Source organism: Zootoca vivipara, chromosome 5 (assembly GCF_963506605.1).
Source record: "Zootoca vivipara chromosome 5, rZooViv1.1, whole genome shotgun sequence".
Taxonomy (NCBI): domain Eukaryota; kingdom Metazoa; phylum Chordata; class Lepidosauria; order Squamata; family Lacertidae; genus Zootoca; species Zootoca vivipara.
In genome coordinates, this window is record NC_083280.1 from 72,187,224 (window position 1) to 72,209,415 (window position 22,192).

At 41.2% G+C, this 22,192-nt stretch overlaps 2 protein-coding genes across 8 annotated transcripts in view; one reads left to right on the forward strand and one right to left on the reverse strand.

The window, feature by feature from the left end:
- Positions 1-3,691, reverse strand: part of MYPN (myopalladin) — an 86,332-nt gene extending 82,641 nt beyond the window's left edge. For 3 of the 4 annotated variants that reach the window (XM_035138553.2, XM_035138548.2, XM_035138550.2), the window contains exons 1-2: positions 3,595-3,691; positions 2,058-2,126 (exon numbers count right to left, since the gene is read on the reverse strand). The gene's annotated coding sequence lies outside the window, so the exon portion shown is untranslated. The remainder of the gene's footprint in view (positions 1-2,057; positions 2,127-3,594) is intronic. The other variant, XM_035138551.2, reaches the window with a different exon arrangement.
- A 4,747-nt stretch (positions 3,692-8,438) lies between these two features.
- HERC4 (HECT and RLD domain containing E3 ubiquitin protein ligase 4) overlaps positions 8,439-22,192 on the forward strand; it is a 33,324-nt gene continuing 19,570 nt past the window's right edge. For 3 of the 4 annotated variants that reach the window (XR_004693945.2, XM_035138726.2, XM_060274950.1), the window contains exons 1-9: positions 8,439-8,727; positions 14,017-14,105; positions 14,807-15,086; positions 16,598-16,757; positions 17,270-17,346; positions 17,849-18,070; positions 19,169-19,260; positions 20,514-20,644; positions 21,116-21,276. Coding sequence is in view for 3 of the 4 variants with exons in the window: in XM_035138726.2 (XP_034994617.1) it covers positions 14,861-15,086; positions 16,598-16,757; positions 17,270-17,346; positions 17,849-18,070; positions 19,169-19,260; positions 20,514-20,644; positions 21,116-21,276 (1,069 nt within the window). In the remaining variant the exon portion in view is untranslated. The remainder of the gene's footprint in view (positions 8,728-14,016; positions 14,106-14,806; positions 15,087-16,597; positions 16,758-17,269; positions 17,347-17,848; positions 18,071-19,168; positions 19,261-20,513; positions 20,645-21,115; positions 21,277-22,192) is intronic. The other variant, XM_035138727.2, reaches the window with a different exon arrangement.

The following is a 22,192-nucleotide window of genomic DNA, read 5'->3' on the forward strand; positions in this document are numbered from 1 at the left end:
CCAGCCTATGCTTTATTGCAGCAGTCTTCCTTTTTTTTTAAAGCACCTTTAGCACCTTTAATGCCAATCTGCATCACAGAACCCCTTTCTGTACTGTCTCTTTCTCCTTTGCTTCTCTCTCTTTCTAACCAGAAAAAGAGTGCTGGTGTGATCAACATGCTAAAGGAGGAATATGGTGGGCTGGTCAGGGCTCAAGTCATTTTTGGGTCCCAACCAGTGCACTAAACTTTTAAGAGGGGAAAATTCAGACAGCTACCAACTTGCAGGGGACAGAGAGCAGCTGGTAAAGATTCAAGATTTTTAAGGCTTTGAGGTTCTGGCACTAGTAAGCTGGTGCAAGAATACAAAAGGGGTTCCTTACCAAGCCTATGGTGGAAGCCAAGGGACAGACCTCAGAACTATATGGTTTTATAGTGAGGAAAACTGGAGGCTTATCATAATAAGGCTGTATCCATCTTACCATCCAAAATGACCACAATAAATCAGTGAATCTCACTTCTGAGAAACATTGTAAAGTCTAATAATATAACTGTGTTAGGTTATTTCCTAACCTTCTTAGGTTTTAAATATCAGTCATTTGACTGCACATGACTACCGGTATTATAATCACAAATATCCTAATTACTGGCATATTAAAATACTTTGTTTGGAATTTCACTAGAGATCTCCCCTGCCCTCCCCATCTGCTTCAAGTCAAGGTATATAATACTCAGAGCCAGTCAAATTAATTTGCCATCTGAGGTGGGAAAATCCCACAAGTGCATGTTCCTCCCCCGTGACAGTAAAAATACAATAATAAAGTAACTATCAATTTGCTGCCCTTTCATGATGTCCAAAATCAGCTGCTTCACTCCACCTAACAGTAGGCCCAGCCCTGCCCAGGGCAGCAGAGAAAGAGTATCTTCTGCTGCACACAGCATTATGGACACTCAATTTACACTTCTACACAAACACACCGAGATGCATATGAGCTTTGGGGTCAAATATTAAGTCATTACTCAGTGGAAAACCATAGCAGTAAGAATTGTAAGGAAGGCTCTTATGAAATTATGGTTGTGACAGCGGGTCATCACATTTTAACATGTAAAAGTTCTAAGCAGATGATAGTTGTTAAAAATTGTATCAAGTCTGTTGCCTATAAATATCTACGGTACTATTCATATGTCCCACACAATTTCTGTGGTCAGCTGAGGTTGGCCACTTGATAGCACTCTCCATGTGTCACATGCAAATGTAAAAGTTCTTTAGAAAGTCACTTCCTTCCCCTGCCTATCAAGAATTCTCAGTTGGGTAATTATTTAGGGGCTGGGGATAATAGAAGTTTGTATATAGGCTGTGAATGTACATTTAAGAGTCTAGAGCATACCGTATGACACATTTTCATATTAGGGTGAAGATAAACATATATTCTAAAGTATGGCGAAACATGCGCTCACTGCATTTCAAGGTTCTTATTGACATTCATTTCTGCACAAATCAACACATGGAAGGCATGTTTGAGGGTAAACCTCTTGGCTGGCCTTCACTCTTTTAAAGGTACGGTAACATTTGCATGGGGTCTGCCTGCACATACCTGAACGCATGAATACATATACCTCTACAAGTGAACTGGTACCCTGGAAAATAGAGATTCAGAGGTCTATGCACATTCACTTGTTCAGAAATGAATGCCAGAAAAAGGATTCAAAATATTTATTTTTAGGGCACATCATATGTTGCTTGCTTTTACGTCACAGAAATGTGGATTTTGACCTACATAAACAATTAAGTAAATTCCTTATATTGTATGCAGAACTACTATAATGATTTATTTATTTTTAAATGCTGGGGAGTAGGTGGATTTTGGGAATCCTTCCTATGCTGAGGGGAACTACAAGAAAGCACTTTCTTTGATCCACAAATAGATAACCTGGCCTTACAGTTCAGACATCATAGCCTCTATGAAACTTCATAGGGTTGTGCGCATGAAACACCTGACCATTGGCAACTGCCTTAGGAGAGGTACAGCTAGTACCACCAAGCTTGCAGATAGAATGTAGAAGGGTATCATCACTCACCAATTTTTCACTGTTCAGGATGAAATGAGGAACAAGATGTTGGCTGGCTAATGTGCTGACCTGGCTGGCCTTGGAAACACAAATAGGTACAAACAGGGAAAACAGCATTTCATTATTTTGATCACTACCTATGGCTTCATTCACTACTCCATTCTCTCACAAGAATGAGTGGCCAGTTATTTAAAATATGTAGATCTGCTTCCTGGACTATAACTTATATTCACATGGGTGAAAATGTCTCTTTTCTTTACTTCCAGGATTTTTAAAAAAAATATCAAACTGGTTTTCTGGGGAATGTCCTATTGACTTCTATTACAGTAGGAAAAGTATCCCAGGGAAGCTTAAGAATATTATGGTTCATGGAAAGGGTTAAAAGAGTTAAAATTATTTCCATAATGAGCAGCTTTATTATGTCTGATATTTTTAATGGGGTTAAAGGATGCTTTTGGGAAACCTCTTCCTTCATTCCAGGAAGTTAAATAAGGGAATTCCTGTGACACTATCCCTGCTTTCCTTACATTGTTTTGGAACTGTTGCGTGTAGACAGTGGCCTTAATTTCTGTAATTTGTTCACTATTCAACCATCCAAGCAGTTGTGCTGTTTACTGTCCTCCTTGGCTCCTTAAACAAATATTCTATAGGTTTCTTTCCCTCCTGCAATTTCTGTATTTCTTCTGATAGTCACACCCCCAAAACATGTGACAACACATTAACATTCATTCTATGTCTCCCTGCCCCCCCCGCCCCCATTTCCCTCACTTAACTTGCAACTATTCCTGCATCATTACAGCACTATTTATTCCCAAGTGAATATTGTGGCTCCTTAGAAATATTCTGTGAGGGGAGAGGGAAACACCAGGGAAAATTCAGTCTGGGAGCACAGGAAGAACAGGTTGTACATCCAATTTTTACTAGGGCTACCAACCCATTAAATTAAACTGAAGAGTTTGGTTACCTTTAAATAAATGTGCATTTACCTAAACCTCTAGATAGGTACTTTTTTGAGATGCTGAAGGAGGTGTGTAAGGTAACTTCCAAGTTGATAAATGGCTACCGCTCATTGTTAAAAGAAAAAGAGAGAGCCCAGCTTCATATTTTCGCCCTATTGTACAGCAGTTACACATCAAAACCATAATATTCTAAACAAATAGAAAAGGTATGTCCAGAACTGTCACCCCATCCCGTTAATCAACTATTACTTTAGCTGCAAAACTTGCTGCCCTAAGTTTTAGGATAATCTTCTATTCAATCCTTTTTCATGTGGTAAAGGCCCTTGATGCATTTAAGCTTTGAACAAGCACCCTCAACTCCATTACAAAAACATGTGAGAATATAAAACCTACCCCCTTTTTAAAAAAATAAACTGCCTTCATCCCACTGCTCACCCCACGAATTCTCAAGTAGTAAACAACTCTTCTCTTTCCCTGGTGCTCTCACTGTAATATCCTCCCTACCTCCATCCCAGAACACTTGCACGCAATGGATCACATTTAAATAATCCATTGTGGAAATTTGAATAGAAGCCAGCTCAGCTCACCGTGAGTGAAGTGGTGTGACCTGCTTGTGTGTGAGTGAGTCCCAGGTCTTTTCTCTTCAGCGCCTCTTTCCTCTCCCCACTGAAGGCTACTTGCTTCCCAGCATGCAGTCTTGACAAAGTAGTAAGAAGGCTAATTTTAGGGTACTTCATCATAGTGCCATGCAAAGACATGGTGTCATTTCAAAATCAGCAGCATGTGGCACTGCTTTGAGCTCCCCCCCCCCCTTTCTGAATTGTGGTCTCACTTTGATCTACAGTAGGGCAGCACTTGGTACTTCATGGCAATGCACATTAAGGTACTAAAGGAAATTTCTCAGTAGTAAGTTGTCAGACTGTGGAATTCCTTCCTCCAGCCTCTACTTTACTGGGCTTCTGCTGCCAGATCAAAACAAGAAATTTAGACAACAGAGGGTGCTAAAATTATGAAATCTGTGAAGGGAAGGAAAAGAAGATGGATATGTATTCAGTGCAGGGACTGAAGGGGGACACCTGTCCCCAATATTAGTCTCCATAATTGTTTACTGGCGTTGCTTATTTATTTATTTATTTAGTAGACTTCTAAACTGCCTGCCATTTGAAAGGCTCCCAAGGCGGTTCACAGGTCATTTACTAAAAGCACAATTAAATACAAAATAAACAACAAAGCAACAATTTAAAAGAGTACAAGCAGATATTCAGATATGGAGAAAACACAGCAGCAGACATAAAACTCTCTGTAATCCAAGACCTCAATCTAAACAGTTTTACCAAAGGCCTATGAGAACAGATGTGTTCTCCATTAACAGTGCAGTCTCCCTTGGCCTGAAGAGAGATGAGCGCGGCACCACACAATCACCTGTGACAGGACTTAACCGTCCAGGGGTCATTTACCTTTTTACCTTTACCTTTTAGTCCGTTCAGTTCAATGGGGATTGCTCCCAAGAAAGTGTGCACAGGATTGACCCTGGCCCGAGCACTCACATTTGTTGGCTAAAACTTGCATCCAGAGCATCTATGCACTGCCACCTCTCTCCCTTAAGACCTTTATCTAAACCCACAATTGCAGCTTAACCTTTGCAAGCAGAAACTAAGCTTAAGTATACTGTATATAATTGCACTGATGCAATTTCTGTAATTCACACCTCTGTCTTTTCATACCAAGTGGCCCGCAAGAGTACTTTGACACAGAACCTGCAGGCTGCACACTGATTTGTCACACTGCTGGGTGTGGTAGGCTTTGGGAACGAGGTGTCAGAGCCCTCACACCTCCTTCCCAAAGCCCAATGCCTCACTTACACCAAGCTAGCCAAGAACAACTATAGCACTATTCATGTGTTCTAATCTCTATCAAGATGAGAGAACAGGAAACGGCATAGGACTCCGCCTTCCTTTGCAGCTCTGTATAATACCGTACACCCCACACTGTTCAGGGCCCCTCAGTCCTATGGACAGGGTTTTAGGAGTACATGAGGCTATAGGGGTAAGGATGGCGAGATAAATATTGGCTGGGTAAGCTGCCTTCCACTCGGGCAACCATCAGATACAGATACACACCAACATCAACACCACCTGCCTAAGTACAACAGCAGCAATATTTTAAGGGAAATTTGTAGCTAAGAGGGCTTGACAATTGTTCATTATGTATGAACTGGCTTTTACATTGTAGCGCAGACAATTCAATAACTGACAGTACCGATAACTAAAGACTAGTACCCAGTAGAATGTGAAGACGTTAGCCCTTGCAGACTTGCAACAGATTATCAATTCTCTTTATTAATTATGTAAAGAAGGTTTAGATAAAAAAAAACCCTAAGTATTCTTTAATATTCAAGTATCACTTCTTGTCTACATTGCCACTTGTTTCCATAGGTCCTGATGGTAATTATGCTGTTGCTTTGTAGCATAAGAGTCTGGTTCCCTCTGCCTGCAGGCAAAGACATTGCTACTTGAACAGATCAATATACCATAATCACAACACAGATAAATGTACTTTTTATTCAGATTTCTTTTTATTCAGATTTGCTGCCACTGGTTGTGATTCATATGAGCAGAATTTTAAAAACCCAAGCATTCACACTCACCAGTATGGGAGGTAATAGGTAGGAACCAACTATTCCCCAAAGCAGTGGCATCCTAGCTTTACAATTTGATCATTAGCTGCTAGACTTGTAAGAACTGAGAATCTTTTGAGAAAACCATTATTTTACTAATTGATAATATTCCCTTCCACTTCTTTCATGTTAAAAAAATAAAAATGGATCCTCCAAACTCTAAATAATTTCTATGAACTGTAGCATGCTACTATGCTGTTCTGGCACTTTAAAGACGGTCACCAAAAAATTAGTAAAGTTGCTGTTACTGCTTGTTCTGAAGATTTATGTGGATGTAATCTACCTGTTGGGACTCGGGTGGTGCTGTGGTCTAGGGCTTGCTGATCAGAAGGTTGGCGGTTCGAATCCCCACGACAGGGTGAGCTCCCATTTCTCGGTCCCTGCTCCTGCCCACCTAGCAGTTCGAAAGCATGTCAAAGTGCAAATAGATAAATAGGTACCGCTCCAGTGGGAAGGTAAACAGCATTTCCGTGCACTGCTCTGGTTTCGCCAGAAGCGGCTTAGTCATGCTGGCCACACGACTCGGAAAAACTGTCTGCGAACAAACGTTGGCTCCCTCAGGCAGTAAAGCGAGATGAGCACCGCAACCCCAGAGTCGTTCGCGACTGGACTTAACTGTCAGGGGTCCTTTACCGTTTAATCTACCTGTCTGCATTACAGCGGTCCAATTAATTTTTAAACATGTGACAAATCCACATCTAATGTCCACTATACATACATGCAAGTGGTGCTGTAGGTTAAACCACAGAGCCTAGGGCTTGCTGATCAGAAGGTCTGCGGTTCAAATCCCTGCTATGAGGTGAGCTCCTCTTCAAAGCTCTCATTTCAAAACCAGAACAATTTTGTTTCACATCAACCCCCCTCCCAGACACCTTGGCAACATCTTTCTGCCCAGACCTAAGGATTCCTCTTTGATGGTGCATCAACACCTTTTGTCATGTAAACTCCTCTTTCCCAGGTGAGGCCCTGGCTTGGAAAGGAAGCAATAGTTGGCATTTTTCCACTAGCCTGGAATCTTACTCCAAATATTACCTAGATTGTGACTTCCATTAATTTCTTGGGTCCCCCCCCCAAAAAAAAACCCTTATAACAATATGAAAGTTTGAATAGGCAGTACAGGATTTACAGCCGATTCTAAATCCCACTTCCCCAAATTGTGAGAAGTTCCAGGGGCAGTGGTAACTGCTTTTGTTTGGCTTTGGAGAGCACTAGAAACTGAGGATAATTTTGTAATATGTGCTTTAAAGGCAAACAACATACGTTTCTAACCAGGCAACAAATCTACTACCTTAAATGAGATTCCTTAAGAGACGCACCTTGCACCCCAAGATGCTTGTAGCTTTCAGGTAAATTTTCTCTCTCCATCCTCTGGTCGAAAACCTGCTTCATTGTTTCTTCACATATACTTCTTAATCTAGCATTTGCTAGAAATGAAATGTGTCACCTTCATAGTTCTGATCTCCAATTATTTCCTGACCATTTGCTCCTGTTGAGGAAACACTTTTTAACCATCCTGGGTCATTAGCATGCAGTCTGTCTAAGGAATGCTGCCTATAATGTGGAGGTTGATTAGACTGAGTTACAAAAGGAAAACAAAGAATTTAGTTTGGTGTTTTTTTTAAAGCAAGTTTTTAATTACTAAGAACTCCTCACCAGGCACAGCAGAAAGCTAAAGAGAGAAAAACAACAACCTTAATAAAGAGCCTTGGCATCACATTCAAACTTGCTACAACTATACCAACAGAAACAGGTACAGTATATTAAGTGTCTTATGCTGCAATCCTGAGCTTTCTTATTATTGCTTACTCATACAGTTTAACCATTTAGTGTCAATTTAGCACTTTTCACTGCTTGATTTGAAACGTGTCTCTAATTAACCAGTGAATTAAAAAAATGTTAACTACTTTCCATAGAAGTAATTGCCAAAACCACAGATGGCAGGCAGCATGTTAAAACAGACCTTCCCTTTTCCTTCTCATGGGAGGAAACTTCTCTTGTACTGCACTTCTGGTGGTGCCTGCTGTGACATGTGTGCGCGCCTCATAGGAAAACAAAGAAACAAAAGAAGTCCATGGGCGCTGTTCTTCAGAACTATTCCTTCTAGTCGTATATGCAAATCTGTGGGAATCAATTATTGTCACAAAATTGTTTTTACGATGCCTTCAAGCCGTATTATAGAGCATCCCTCAGCAAATATATTTGGGCGTTTTACAGTATTAACATAACAGTGGGCAGAAAAGGCAAGTCCCTGCACTGCCCTAAGACCATAGGAGGCAACTCCTAGGGGCTGAGGTCACTTCGCCCCCCCCCAATAAAATATTTGAGGCCTCCCCCCACCCCCCAAAAATTGATGGGCATTGCCATTCAAATGGTGTTCACCCACTCCGTCTGGTGATCGATTATGCGGGGCTGGGCTTACCTCCCCCCCCCAATATTTTATGTAAGTCTAAAATAGCGCTGGGCCCTGATCCTAATATACTCAGGTGTGGGACTTACTCCACAGTGAAGTGGGTCCACACTGAGTTACTTAAAAAGTGTGGGGTGACGGGAAAGGGCTTGCTACCATTTCCCTCAGCTTCTAGCGAGCGAGGCAGAGGCGGGGGGATAATAACCCTCAGTGAAAGAGACACGAGGAGAAAAGTTCCCCCAGGCCCTTTCCGTCCGCGGGGAGAAGAGCCAGAGCGTGCTTCCCGCCTGTCTCGGCTGCTCGACGCAGGAGGGCCCGGCGCTTGCGCACTGCGAGGGAGAGCGAGCTAGGCGAGCCGGCGCTGCTGGGCCTGTTTTCTCGGCGCCCGCGCCCGCCCGCCCGCTCTCCCGCTTCGGCGCTGCCGCACTCCGGGGCCCGCCTGGGGTGGAATCATCGGGCCGAGTCAGCCCGTCAGCTTCCTCCGTCGGAGGAGAGAAGCGGGGGCGGACGCTGTAGCGCAGGAGGCTGTTGTGAGTCGGGCAGGGCAGGGCGGCCTTGCTGTGTGTGTTTTCCCGAGGGGGTCCACGCTGTGGTCGGGGGTGGAGAAGCGGAGGAGAAAGCGGGCTTTCTGGGCTGGTAAGGTGGCCGGCGGGAGAGCGCGGATTTCGGGGTGGAGCGCGGGGCCTGAGAGAGGGGAAGGGGAGGGTCAGCGGAGCCCGGCTGCCCGCGGGAAAGAGTTGGGGCTCTCCGGGGCCTCGGTCGGGGTGGGTCGGGGGCTTCTCTTCTGCCTCCTCGTGACTCACGAAGAGGCGGCGGTGGGCGGAGGGGCAGCGCCGCCAAGAACGAGCCTTTTTGGGTCTGCTGGGCAGGGCGGGAGCCGAGCGGTGGGGTTTGACAGCTGCCACTCGCCCCTCTTCCCGAGGGGTGCATGAAGAAAAAGGGGGGCGTTCCCCACATGCAGGGCTGCCGAAACCTCCGCGGGGAACGAACCCTGCTAAATAATATATATATGTATTGAATCCAGTCGCAGGCCTTTTAGATAAACAAAAAACAAAAACCCGTTGTGTTGAACAAATGCAGGATGGTATGTTTTCGTGACTAAAACACCAGCAGCCTAAAATAGCCGGAGCCTACATACAGGTAGTTGGGTATATCTAAAGTGAAGACAGTACAGTACTCGGTTACATATATTTATAGTCTTATTTTGTTAAAAAGTACCCAGCGTTTACTGAGTGACCTTTGCATCATTGGAAGGGACATCTGAAGGCAGGAGCTTTTATTTTCTTTTTTATTTCTTAGTGAGCAGTTGGTTAGAAGGCTGCCAATACGCTTTTTCTCATACAAGTAAGAAGCAAGTGATAGCTATGTTACAGTTTATTTGCCACTGTTAGTCCAAAGGTTCCCAGTGCTGTGAACTGCATAATGAATGCAAATTAAATATACATTAAAAGTACAGTAATTCAAAATAAGATAATATAGCAAACTCCCAAAATACTGGTTAGCCTTGCTGCAGAAGTACTGTGGGCTTCTGTATTTAAATGAAAGCTGAAACTTGAGAGAAGGAGCTTGAAATGAAACTGAGGGCCCAGTTTCACCTCTGTTCAGGGCAATGCTCTGTCAAGGCCCGAAACGGCTGACCTTACAGAAATTATGCATCCCAGCCTTTTATTCAAGTAGGTCCAGTAGTACTCAATGATGTTTACTTCCAAATAAGTGTATCTAGGACTACAGCTATGCTCCTACATCTGGATGTTTACTAATGTCAAACTCCGCCAGCTTCACCAAAAATGAGGAGGGGGGACAAAAGAGCTTTTGTAAAGTTGTTGGAGACTTGACTTGAGCCCTGTGTCAGAAGGTGCTCACTTTTTAAGGCTACCTGTCCAAACACATAGCCTTCAGCCAGTGATTAAAAGGCTGACCTAGATAAACTATATAAGCTCAACTGGTTACTCAGTGGGTCTCATCATATTCTGTATGGCTTACTTCCAAGTAAGTGAGCATCATATTGTAGCCACAGTGCTCCCTCATCCAGTGATTCTTTTAGCACAACAGTTCCTGTTAACCTGGAACCACAGAGATAGCAAATCATAGCATTGCTCTTCTCCTTCTCCCCATTAGACATGCTTAAGGTATGTTGAGTTTCAAGTGGGTGTTTTGCAATTTATTTGGTACTAGTCAGAGTGGTTTCATAACTGCAGCTGCCTAGTCAGAGTTACACACCCTTTGAAGGGTTACGGTAGTTTGGTAAGCCCCATCCATGGCTTAGAACAGGGGTCAGCAAACTTTTTCAGCAGGGGGCCAGTCCACTGTCCCTCAGACCTTGTTGGGGGCTGGACTATATTTTGAAAAAATATATGAATGAATTCCTATGCCCCACAAATAACCCAGAGATGCATTTTAAATAAAAGGACACATTCTACTCGTGTAAAAACATGCTGATTCCCGGACCATCCGCGGGCCGGATTGAGAAGGCGATTGGGCCGCATCCGGCCCACGGGTCTTAGTTTGGGGACCCCTGGCTTAGAATATAAATCATCTGTGTGTGCCTTTAACCATACCAAGTAATTTTCATGTCAGAAATAATTTGAATTTTTAAACGTTTATGCTGATGCAGTAGTTGCACATGTGGATCAGGAAACTCTAGCAGGCATACACATTAACTCCCTGTTACATTAAGTTGTGAGCTTAATGGAGGTAAGCATAAAGGAGGTATGTTTTAGAAGGTGCAATAGTTTGAAAACGGAAGTTGTGGTCCTTTTTTTTAAAAAAAATGGAACTTAGTTTTGCACTGTTTTTCATCCAGAGTTGACAGAAAGTAGCTCTTGTTAATACTGTATAACAATTTACTACTGGGCAAAATGTAGAAAGAGTGGGACAAAAGGTGTGGATAAGCCCTTGGTCTTTAGACATCTGGAGCTTTAGAGATAGCTAGTTTTCATCGTTTATAAAGTGCATTACTGTGCTTCATATAAGTGATGTAGCAGCAATGATTCATACTGTAGGTGCTTCTGGAAAGCTCTAGGTTCATACAGTAAATCTTTTCAGAGTTATTGGGTGTATGACTAAAACAAACCATTATTCACCTAAATAGAAAGAAATACTGTACAGTAAACTTTGTCATATTACGCCCCCCCCCCCCGCCCTTTCTAATTCAGGAAATTTTGCTTTTTAATCTTCTAATAATAAAAATGTTTAGGCAACTAAATGGCAGGACAGCACAGCCCTTGAATTAGTAAGAGAATAAATTGGCTTGATATTGCCATTATAGTGTTAATTCTAGTGGATGATAAAGACTTCCTTGTATCTAGTGTTCAAAAATATTGATCTGGTTGTTTAGCCTCGTCATTATTGTTTTATGTCGATTCCTATTGTTTTATGCCAAATCCTATGAAATGGAACAGTATAAATTCAGCAAAAGAACTTAACTGTCAAAGGTGAGCACAAAGAGGTGTGTCTTTTTCAGCATATGGTGAAAGCTGTACAGTGAAGACCCTAGATGCACCCCTATGGGAAGGAAGTCCATAATTTAGGGGCCACCACAGAATAAGCCATCTCCCAAGCTGCCACTTCTCACACTTCTAAGCATGATAGAGCTACCAAGGGAGCTCCCTCTGCACATCTTAAGACCTGAGAATGACTATGCATAGAGGCTGTCTTTCAGATATCTAGGATCTATGTTGTTTAAAAGCAATGATGAAAATAAATCTCAGAAATAATGCATTTCATGCTGAGATCTATATAGAAAACTTTCTGGATCTGTGTAGTGGTGCTGATTGCTTCCTCACGAGTAAAGCGCTTTGTACAGTATCTGGTTTTTACAAAGTTTTATTATATACACTAGCTGGCCATGCCACGCATTGCTATGGGTTATTTGTGTGATTTCCCCTACCCTGTGCCGATCCACGACGTATCCCTGTGATTCCCCCATTCCTCCCCTCACCCCCTGGCTTATCCCTGTGATTCCCCCCCTCATCCCCCTCCCTCATCCATGTGAAACTCCCAACTCTGTCCTGATCCATGACCTATTATGCCCCCTCTTCCCCCCACCCCCCGCTTATCCCTGTGATCCCCCCTCTCCTCCCCCTAACCCCCCCACTTGTCCCTGTTGTTGTAAGCCAAACAATGGCTTATCTTCTGAGTTAGCCAATAAAACTTGGAAGAGGAGTTAGGAGTCCATTGCTACACTGTGATTTCCCTCCTCTCCTCCGTCCAATCCCCCCCCCCGGGTTATCCCTGTGACCCGTTCATTTTGCACACAATCATTCCCCCAATGTGCGTGTTCTGTAAAATTTTGCCCTGTCCCAACCCTGACTCCCCTACCCATGTGTGTTATGTGAAATAACATTTATTCTACCCAAAGACACGGCCCTGTAAAAGGCCCATATTCGGTTGATTCTATGCTGCGGCCTATTAGGCCTCCCCCATCCCCCACCCAGGCAGGCCCCTAAATCCACTCAGCCTAGTCTGCAAAGCCGAGGCGAGATACTGTGGAGAGGGCAGGTTTCAGCCCTGTGTCTTCCTCCACCCTGTTCTGACCCATTACCTATCCCTGCCCCCTTTTCGGCACCCCACCCCCACCCCCAGGCAGGCCCCTACCTCCACTTGGCAATGTTGGGCCTTGTTGCTGCAAAAGGCCTGTTTTCAGTTGGTTGCTGTGGAATTGTGTGATGTCATCTGGTGGCACAGCTTTTGAGGCAGCAGTGGGTGATCTGCCTTTCTATTGGATGCTGCTGGAGTCTTCAGAGCTTCTGCTGGTGACGTCTAATTTGGGCGCCACTTTTTTGTGTTTAATCATTATTTTAGGTATGAAAGGTTTGCTTTTTTGGGGAAAAAATTATGCTAGGCATATTATGAAAGCAGTCTGAATGGGGTTTAGAGTAGATTCGGGAGGGGGGGGAAGTCGGGAAGTTTTACCAAGTAATAAGATTGTTGTAAGAATTTTTGTTTTTGCATTTTTGTATTTCTTTGTATTTGGGTTTTTTTCTTTTTTTTTCTTTGTGTTTTGTATTTCCTTTTTGTGTTTTGCATTTTCGTATGTCTCTGTTGTCTAATTTTTTTTAATAAATATATTTTTTAAAAAAAAGAAATTATGCTAGATCCCACACTGATGGGCAGGGAACGTTGTGGCCAAATTAGTTACATTACAGTTCAGCGGTTATGGAGAAAGGCTGTGGCCTCTGCACACGCAATGCCTACATTTATATATACCGGTATATAGATATGTACAATGCAGAGGATAAAAATGCATGACTGCTCTTTTCCAAATCAAAATCCAGAAGCACCGCCCGTCATGACTTTTGCCAACAGAACACCCTTGGCGTCCTGAATCTCCTCCTCTCCTCGTGACGCTTTTCTCCCCTGTGCTGTTGGGGGGCTGGGGCTGGTGGAGTGCTTTCTCCCCCAGAACTGCTGAGCTGGGGAGCCAGTGCTGCCTCTTCTAGAGCCTCCCCCTCTTGAGCACTGTGGTTCGACCCTTCAAACCTTCCCTCTGGGAACCTCCCCCTCTCAGCATCCCCAAGGCTCTGCACCGCTTCCTCAGCGTCAGCACCACCTTCCGCGGACTGCTCCGCAGTGCTAGCATCCCGGGCTCTGTCTGCATCGGAGAGCCCTGGTCCTAACTTCTCTGCTGACCCCTGGTGGTCCCCTGACAATCTGCTTGAGTAACCTTGTGTTGCTGTGTGGTTCCATTGCACTGAAAGTAGAATAAGCCCTTTTATTTTTCTGAAGATGGGTGATATATATTTTCTAGCACATTTTAATCTAATTTTTGTTTTTATTCTTTATTAAATTTCACTCCTGCTGGCTGTTTGAATGGTGCCCAAGGCAGCAATTTTGAATGATGTTCAAGTAGGAAAAAAAATGTGCTTGGGTTTGGAGAAATGTGAATTCCCATAACTTTTACCTAATTATGTTCTTATAACATAGGTTGAATTTGCCATGATTGGCATGGATGTTTGAAGGCCACTTTTTTACAAGTACGTTCCAGCTCTTGGCAGCACCATCTTGAGTGTCTCGTAAGTGTGGCTGGATTTTGTTAACTATCTTGCGGTTTTCAGTCTAAAGCTGCAATCCTATGCATACCTAGCTAGGAGTAAATCTCATGGAACTCAGTGGGATCTATTTATCAAGTAAAACATGCTGAGGATTGGGCTAAATATAACCTTAGGGGCTGACTTAAATGTAAAGACATGGGAGAAAATGTGTAAAAATGGTGGGGAAGAGAGAACTGTTGTTTTCCAAGTCTCCAGAAAGTCCAGAAAATTTAATCTCCATGCTGAATTTGTAGTCAGCACAAAAAATTTTCTTGCACAAAAAAATCATTTCAGATTTGCCATTGTGGTGCTTTCTATCCTGCTGTCATTACTAGTTTAATAAATAGTTCTGGTTATGCCTTTTTGCATCTTACTCACTTGTAGGAGTAACACACAGCAACCATATTTGGCCTGCAAGAAATGTTTGCAATTCTGATATTTAGGGGTCCAAAAATACTAACTCTAGCAAAATACTTATTTAAAATTAGATGATTAATATTTTAGAGAACATGTAACAGTCATATTTACATTTTTCTGCTATAGAATTCTTCTAATGAGATGTGAAGTTCTTGGTGTTTTTGTTTGGGCTAATCACAATAATTGAGAGATGAAATTTGTGAATCCTCTTATAAATACCAAGTCACCTGTATTCTAGTACTAACTTATTTTCCACTCCATTACAGTGATGCTGGACATTTGAATGCTGAAGCTGGCAGATCATTCAGAGGGCTTGCAACATGTTATGTTGGGGAAATGCCTCTTTTGGACAGCTTGGATTGGGAGGCATTGATGAAGAAGTTGTCCTAGAACCCAGAAGATGCAACTTTTTCATAAACAAAAAGGTTCGAGATGTAGGCTGCGGACTAAGACACACTGTGTTTGTCTTGGATGATGGGACTGTGTATACATGTGGATGTAATGATTTAGGACAATTAGGACATGAAAAATCCAGGAAAAGACCAGGTAAGTTAAAACAGTGCCTGTTAGATAATCGTATTCCTTTAGGTTCTGTATGTGGGTGCCAGTTATACATGCAGCAGCAGTTGCTTAGATTATGGAAGTGTTTCTAGAATTAGTAGAGCTTCAAGGACCTGCCCTTTTTTCCTTTCTGACTTTTGTACCACTGTTAGTGCATGAAAGCCTCTATTTATATGGAACTGAAAATGCAACAAGATATTTTGTTAAGAAATTAGAATCATAGAGTTGGAAGAGACCACAAGGGCCTTCCAGTCCAACCCCCTGCCAAGCAGGAAGCACCATCAAAGCATTCTTGACATATGCCTGTCAAGCCTCTGCTTAAATACCTCCAAAGGAGGAGACTCCACCACACTCCTTGGTAGCAAATTCCACTGCCGAACAGCTCTTACTGTCAGGAAGTTTAGGTGGAATCTTCTTTCTTGTAGTTACAGGTAGGTAGCCGTGTTGGTCTAAGTCGAAACAAAATAAAAAAATTCATTCAGTAGCACCTTAAAGACCAACTAAGTTTTTATTTTGGTATGAGCTTTCGTGTGCATGCACACTTCTTCAGATGACACTTGGACACTTTGGACACTTCTTCTAAAGGAATTTTTTTATCTTCTTTCTTGTAGTTTGAATCCATTGCTCTGTGTCCAAATTGTTGGAGATCTGTTTTATTATTATTATTATTATTATTATTATTATTATTAATTTCTAGAGAACTGTAGCCCATTCGAAGGCAGTATTTAAAATGTATTGTTGACTTTTTATTTTTGTCTGAGAAATTATGTATTAACATTAGTTGATCACTAAGTGTGTTATATTTTAAATTCTTAAAGCAGCAGCAGCTTGATTTCAGTGCTTGGAACCACTGAGGTACTTTTTTCTATTTATGCCAATGACACACTAATTGGACTAAACATGAAGTGATTTTTGGTAGTACGAAGTGGGGTCTCTAGAAATAGTTTTATTGAAAATGCTTTAGTCTACAAAACTGCCTAGTCCTCAGTTGCCACTGTGTCTACCTCATGTGCTGCTGCTGATTGATAGCACTGTAGTGTTCAACTCTGTTTTAAAATAGAATTCACTAGATAGCTACTAAGGTACAACTACATATGATTCAGGAGATAGAATCTTCGATTTTTATTGGGGCTCCCTGAATCAGATAGGGACCATGGCAATGAGAGACAGCATCCGGTTGTGTCACTTTAGTGATTAAAATTATGTCCCCCACCAAAACAGTTACTTCACCCAAGGGTGAAAAAATATACGGTAGGTAGCATAAGTTTGGTTCTTAAGAGAGGAAGAAAAACTACAATCCTTATTAGGCACAGATTGAAAGTGAAGTGGTTTCCTACAAGGCAGTGAATTGTGGCTTGTTGCACCTCTGACCTTAGGTAAAGGAGATCTGACATGTTTGTAGGAACACATTTTTGCTAGTTCAGTTGTGCAGTGCATCATGGAAATGTTTGGGCAAGAGCAATGTAACATTATGCTGCTTTTTCTCTTGATTACAGAGCAGGTGAGTGCCTTGGATGCTCAAAATATTGTAGCTGTTTCATGTGGAGAAGCCCACACGTTAGCATTAAATGACAGTGGTCAAGTCTATGCTTGGGGTTTTGCTGCAGATGGACAACTTGGCTTGCCTGGAACTGAGGAATATACCAGAGTGCCCAGGTAAAACTAAGTCATAACATAAGTTTTTGGGGGGTTTTGAATTAAAAAACAACTTTCATCTTAGAAAAATGGTTCCTTTTGCTTTTGTAAAAAGGGCTTATTGCTTCATCTTTGCATCTTTGTAATTTTTCAAGCTCAAACTAGTATGGCTAGTTTAACAAGTCAACAGTAAACAATTGGTAATTTATGAATCTGGCTTGTTTAAACTAACCATAGATAATGTTAATCCCAGTTCTGGGTGCAGATGATATGGCAAACGGGGGTTAACTAAAAGTGAGAGTGGAAGCTTCCAAATGACTCCTGAGCTATGCAGGCAGGAGTGGACAGCATGTGAGTCCAACACTTCTGCAGCTCATTTACATCACACGGAACCGTAATGTTGCATATGGCCGTGATGCCACATAATATCTGAAATGATTAAGATGCATTTTCTGTAAGGAAATAAAGCTTTGTGGTTTTGTAGCATTTTGTGCAAAGGTTGCTCATTTAATTATGTCTTGTTATTCCTACAGAAACATTAAAAGCTTGTCAGACATCCAAATAGTGCAGGTTGCCTGCGGCTACTATCATTCCCTTGCACTCTCCAAAGGTAATCTCTGGACTGTCTGCTTGTTTTTCTGTATAAATTTAAAATACTGTTACAATGACAATAGAAAAAAACACACTAAACATTTCACATTGTAAAATATCAAGTGTTTGATAGCTTTGAGAGGGAAGAAAGAGTAAACAAATTTTCGGCTTTGCTCATGCTAAGGAAAGGAAATGTGTGTATTATGAGCATTTATCTTTGCCATCGATCTCCAAATTCTAAAATGTACAGAGATTCCATTTAATACCTGGAACTATTAATATATTGAGAATTGGGCTTTATTTGGAAACATGTGTGTGTGGTAACCCACAAACTTGTTACCTACCTTACTTCTTTTGCATTTAATTTCAAAAGTACCCCTTTCTATCTCTTGGCTGAAAAATTATTGCCACCATTTGAATTCTGTCATGTATGATAGTGGAGTAATTTTAATTCTTAGAATGAAGTAAATTCCTACAGTTATTCTTCATCTTAAATGTGTGTCTTTTCTTTTCTTCAACAGGTAGTGAAGTGTTTTCCTGGGGACAGAACAAACATGGTCAACTAGGTTTAGGTTATGAATTCAAAAAGCAGACTTCCCCACAACAGATAAAATCTTTGCAAGGGATACCTTTTGCACAAATTACAGCAGGCGGAGCACATAGCTTTGTGCTTACTCTTTCTGGAGCAGTTTTTGGGTGGGGACGCAACAAATTTGGCCAACTTGGTCTTAATGATGAAAATGGTAAGTACACAAAATTTAAAACTATGAACTATATACTTTCCATTTTAGTTGTTATGATCAGATAATGTGTGCTTATTTTTGTAAAACCAAATTATTCTCCTCTGCTGAATTGATAATAATAATAATAATAATAATAATAATAATAATAATAATAATAATAATATATTTATACCCCGCCCATCTGGCTGGGTTTCCCCAGTCACTCTGGGCGGCTTCCAACAGAAAAATGAAATAAAATAATCTATCAAACATTAAAAGCCTCCCTAAACAGGGCTGCCTTTAGATGTCTTCTAAAAATCTGGTAGCTGTTTTTCTCTTTGACATCTGATGGGAGGGCATTCCACAGGGCGGACGCCACTACCGGGAAGGCCCTCTGCCTGGTTCCCTGCAACTCGGCTTCTCGCAACTCGGGAACTGCCAGAAGGCCCTTGGCACTGGACCTCAGGGTCCGGGCAGAACGATGGGGGTGGAGATGCTCCTTCAAGTATACTGGACCGAGGCCATTTAAGGCTTTAAAGGTCAGCACCAACACTTTGAACTGTGCTTGGAAACGTACTGGGAGCTCAGAGTGTCTGTGTTAGTGGATGAGAAATCCACTGAACTGAAAGTTGCTGAAAGGAAGTGTGGCTATCATTGCAGTGCAGTACTGTACTACAATTACTTTCAAATGCTTTGCATGCTTTAATTGTAGGAAATAATGGTACAGTACTTTCAAAATAGTGAATAAAATACTACATACCGTATTTTTCCGAGTATAAGACTACGGTAGGTTTTTTCCCTTTAAAATAATGTAAAAAATGTAGGGCCGTCTTATACACGGAGGCCATCTCCCCCCATTTTCTTAAATGGGAGTCCTCAAAAATAGGGGGCGTCTTATAGGTGGAAAAATATGGTAACTTCCAGGCACTTTGCTATTTGTTGAACTGTGGTGCTTCTCTGAGCAGCACATACTGTGGAATTATAAACCTCAAAGTGCAACAAAGCTATTTGTTATATAAAACAATAATAGTTTATAAACTAAATCAGTATATATTTTATTTTTTTATGTAATTTGTTACAAAGTGTATATTACACTTCCTGATTTATTACAATTTTCAGACAGATATGTTCCCAATCTTCTAAAGTCACTAAGATCCCAGAAAATAGTTTACATCTCCTGTGGAGAAGATCATACTGCGGCTCTTACAAAGGTACTGTAGTAGAAATACTGTATTTCACACTTTTAACTAATTAGTACTGTACATTTGATAGCTTTTCACATGCAGGCTGACTGCTTCAGTAGTGAGGGATTCAGAGTCTGTAAGAGAGAAAACATGTTCATGTCACCAGTTGGTCTGCTTTTTTGTAACCCTGCACTCTTGTCAAGAGAGAATGGTTGCCCAATATCGGGTGTGAACTCCTTCTCCACCAACCCCTTCGTCTGAGTTGTACTGAGCCACTAGCTTGGGCAACGTCAGTGAACCTGCCAAGATCACATGTTGCATTGGCCTGCTCACACTAGCATTTATATAGGGGTGGGGGGAGAGCTGCTGAAATGTAATGTGTCATTTGCTGCTGATTTGCAGAGGAGGGGAGAAAGAAAGGAGAACTTGTGCTTATTTTGCTTCAGAGCTTTATAAGCTTATGTTTAGAAGTATTCCATTGCATTCAGCCTAGCTCTAATAACCATGTGGGTGGCTGCTCCACTGATGGATGCCATCTCTCTTGCTAGTGCTGAAGCACAGTTTATAGTCTTGTGTGTGTTAATTTAATGCAACATACTTTGGTTTATTTACACAGCTGCCATTGCATTCAGAATTGGAATATGACATTTATATGCAAACAGAAGAATAGTTTAGGTTTTTTGTTAACAAATACTGTTTGCTTTCTCAATACATAACATAAAGCTTATATTTAAAAGCCTGTGGGATTTTAAATTCAAAATTGAACTCTTGTTTCAGGTAATGTGGAGAAATGCACTTTGTGCTCTCTTCTCCTGCTCTGCAGTTGAAGTCATTCTTGAAACAAATACTGCAAATATGAAAGTGAAAATAGTCCTACTATATTGGGCAGAGCGCAATGTCCACTAATACCTAACATTTTACATTATCTTGTTTATCAGTCTGATATTACTACTAATTTATGATTTTTTAAATCAACCATATGTTTTTAGTTGGAACTCAGCTAAAGATTACATGATTTTTTTGCATGGGTATTTTTTGTTACTTGAAATTAAAAATCAATGGGTTTTTAAAAAAAGTTTATGTGATTTATTTTTTGTGTACAGGACTGTGAATTTATTTTATTGTTTATACTCTTTCACAGTGAGGATGTTGTGCAGAGACTAAACTATATCTCTAAGAAGATAATCTAGTGCTTCTCCACAGTTGTAACTATTATTTTGTGTACTTAAAAAGTATTGGAGTCATCTACAAGTTGCATTCTAACTTCAAATATTTTTTAGGAAGGTGGGGTGTTTACTTTTGGAGCTGGAGGCTATGGGCAATTAGGTCATAACTCTACTGGCCATGAGATAAATCCAAGAAAAGTTTTTGAACTTATGGGGAGCATTGTCACACAGATCGCTTGTGGAAGGTAAGACCGCAGAATGGAATAATTTTATGGGGTGTCTAGCAACTTGAAAAGTGTAAGAAGCAAGTTTACCTTTAGCTACTGCGTAATTCTCAAAGTCTTGTTGGGCACCCCAGTTATGTGCCATTATAAAGAAGTCTATGGACCGTAATAAAGATTGTTGTTTATAAAGAAAAGACTGCTGTAAGTTAGCTAACACATTAGTTTATGCAGCCCAGTGAATTACTTAATTGGATTGGCATGAAGGCTGTTCTACAGGCACGGTAGCCTTCCGTCTCAATGCATTACAAGTTCCATGTGTTTTAGAGGCCGCTCCCTCTTAATACCCTCAACAGAACATTGCAACTGTCTTCTCTTAAGTTGCTTCCTTCCATGTTGTAAACTGGGGGTAGATAAGTCACACATAGCATATGTAATATACAACAGCATTCTCAGTTTCTCACTTTTTGAATTTCTATTCTTTCTTTGCACTAGGCAGCACACATCTGCATTTGTCCCTTCAACTGGAAGAATTTATTCTTTTGGTCTTGGAGGCAATGGACAGTTGGGCATGGGATCAACCAGTAACAGGAAAAGTCCCTTCCCAGTGAAAGGAAACTCGCTTCCTTATAATGGAAACATCCCACTAAATTCAGGTAATAATGCTTTCTTTAGTTGTATATATATTTTTGGAGTGTTAGGGGGGGAATTATTTCAAGAATTATATTGTGATAATGGGTAAGGGACTGGATTTGTTAGCATTGCATCTCTGCCTCATAAGATTTTTGTGTTTACAATAGAAGCAATAAATGCTGCACCAATATGTTGCAAATTGGAAACAAGGACCCCTAACATACCATATTAACTGCTGCAAGAACAACTATTGCCAAGACGTGGAAACCATTACAGTTCTTAACTATGGACCGATGGTATAATGCAATTTGGCAATCAGCATTATTGGAAAAATTAAAAGTAGCAAGAGGCCAAAATAAACATGACAGATTTTTGCAGTCTGGTGTGACTTTATTGATTACACAAATAATGAGACATAATGTAGAACAGTACCCATAGTTTACAGCACAGTCTGGTGTGCATCAAGTACAAATTTTATTATTCCCCCCCCCCCCCTTTCCTTAAATTCCTATAAATTCTGATAGTTGTTGATACAAAATACCTTTTACTTTTGATCACTGATCTAAGCAATACACATAATAACTAATAATTTTGGTATATACACTGACACAACTTTGTTAATATATTCAAAAATGTGTATCTGTTTATTGTTGTGTTGTGTTGTTTTACTTTTAACTTTAATTATATATAATCACAGCATGTTATGCTCTAAATGCAGGCATCCCCAAACTTCGGCCCTCCAGATGTTTTGGCCTACAACTCCCATGATCCCTAGCTAACAGGAAGTGGTCAGGGAAGATGGACAGCCGACAACAACTGGACAGCCGAAATTTGAGGGGTGCCTGCTCTAATGTAAACAAATATATATCTCAATGCAACCATGGTAAACAGTTTAAAGATAAAAATGAATAAAAATTCTTACAAAAAATAAATAAATGC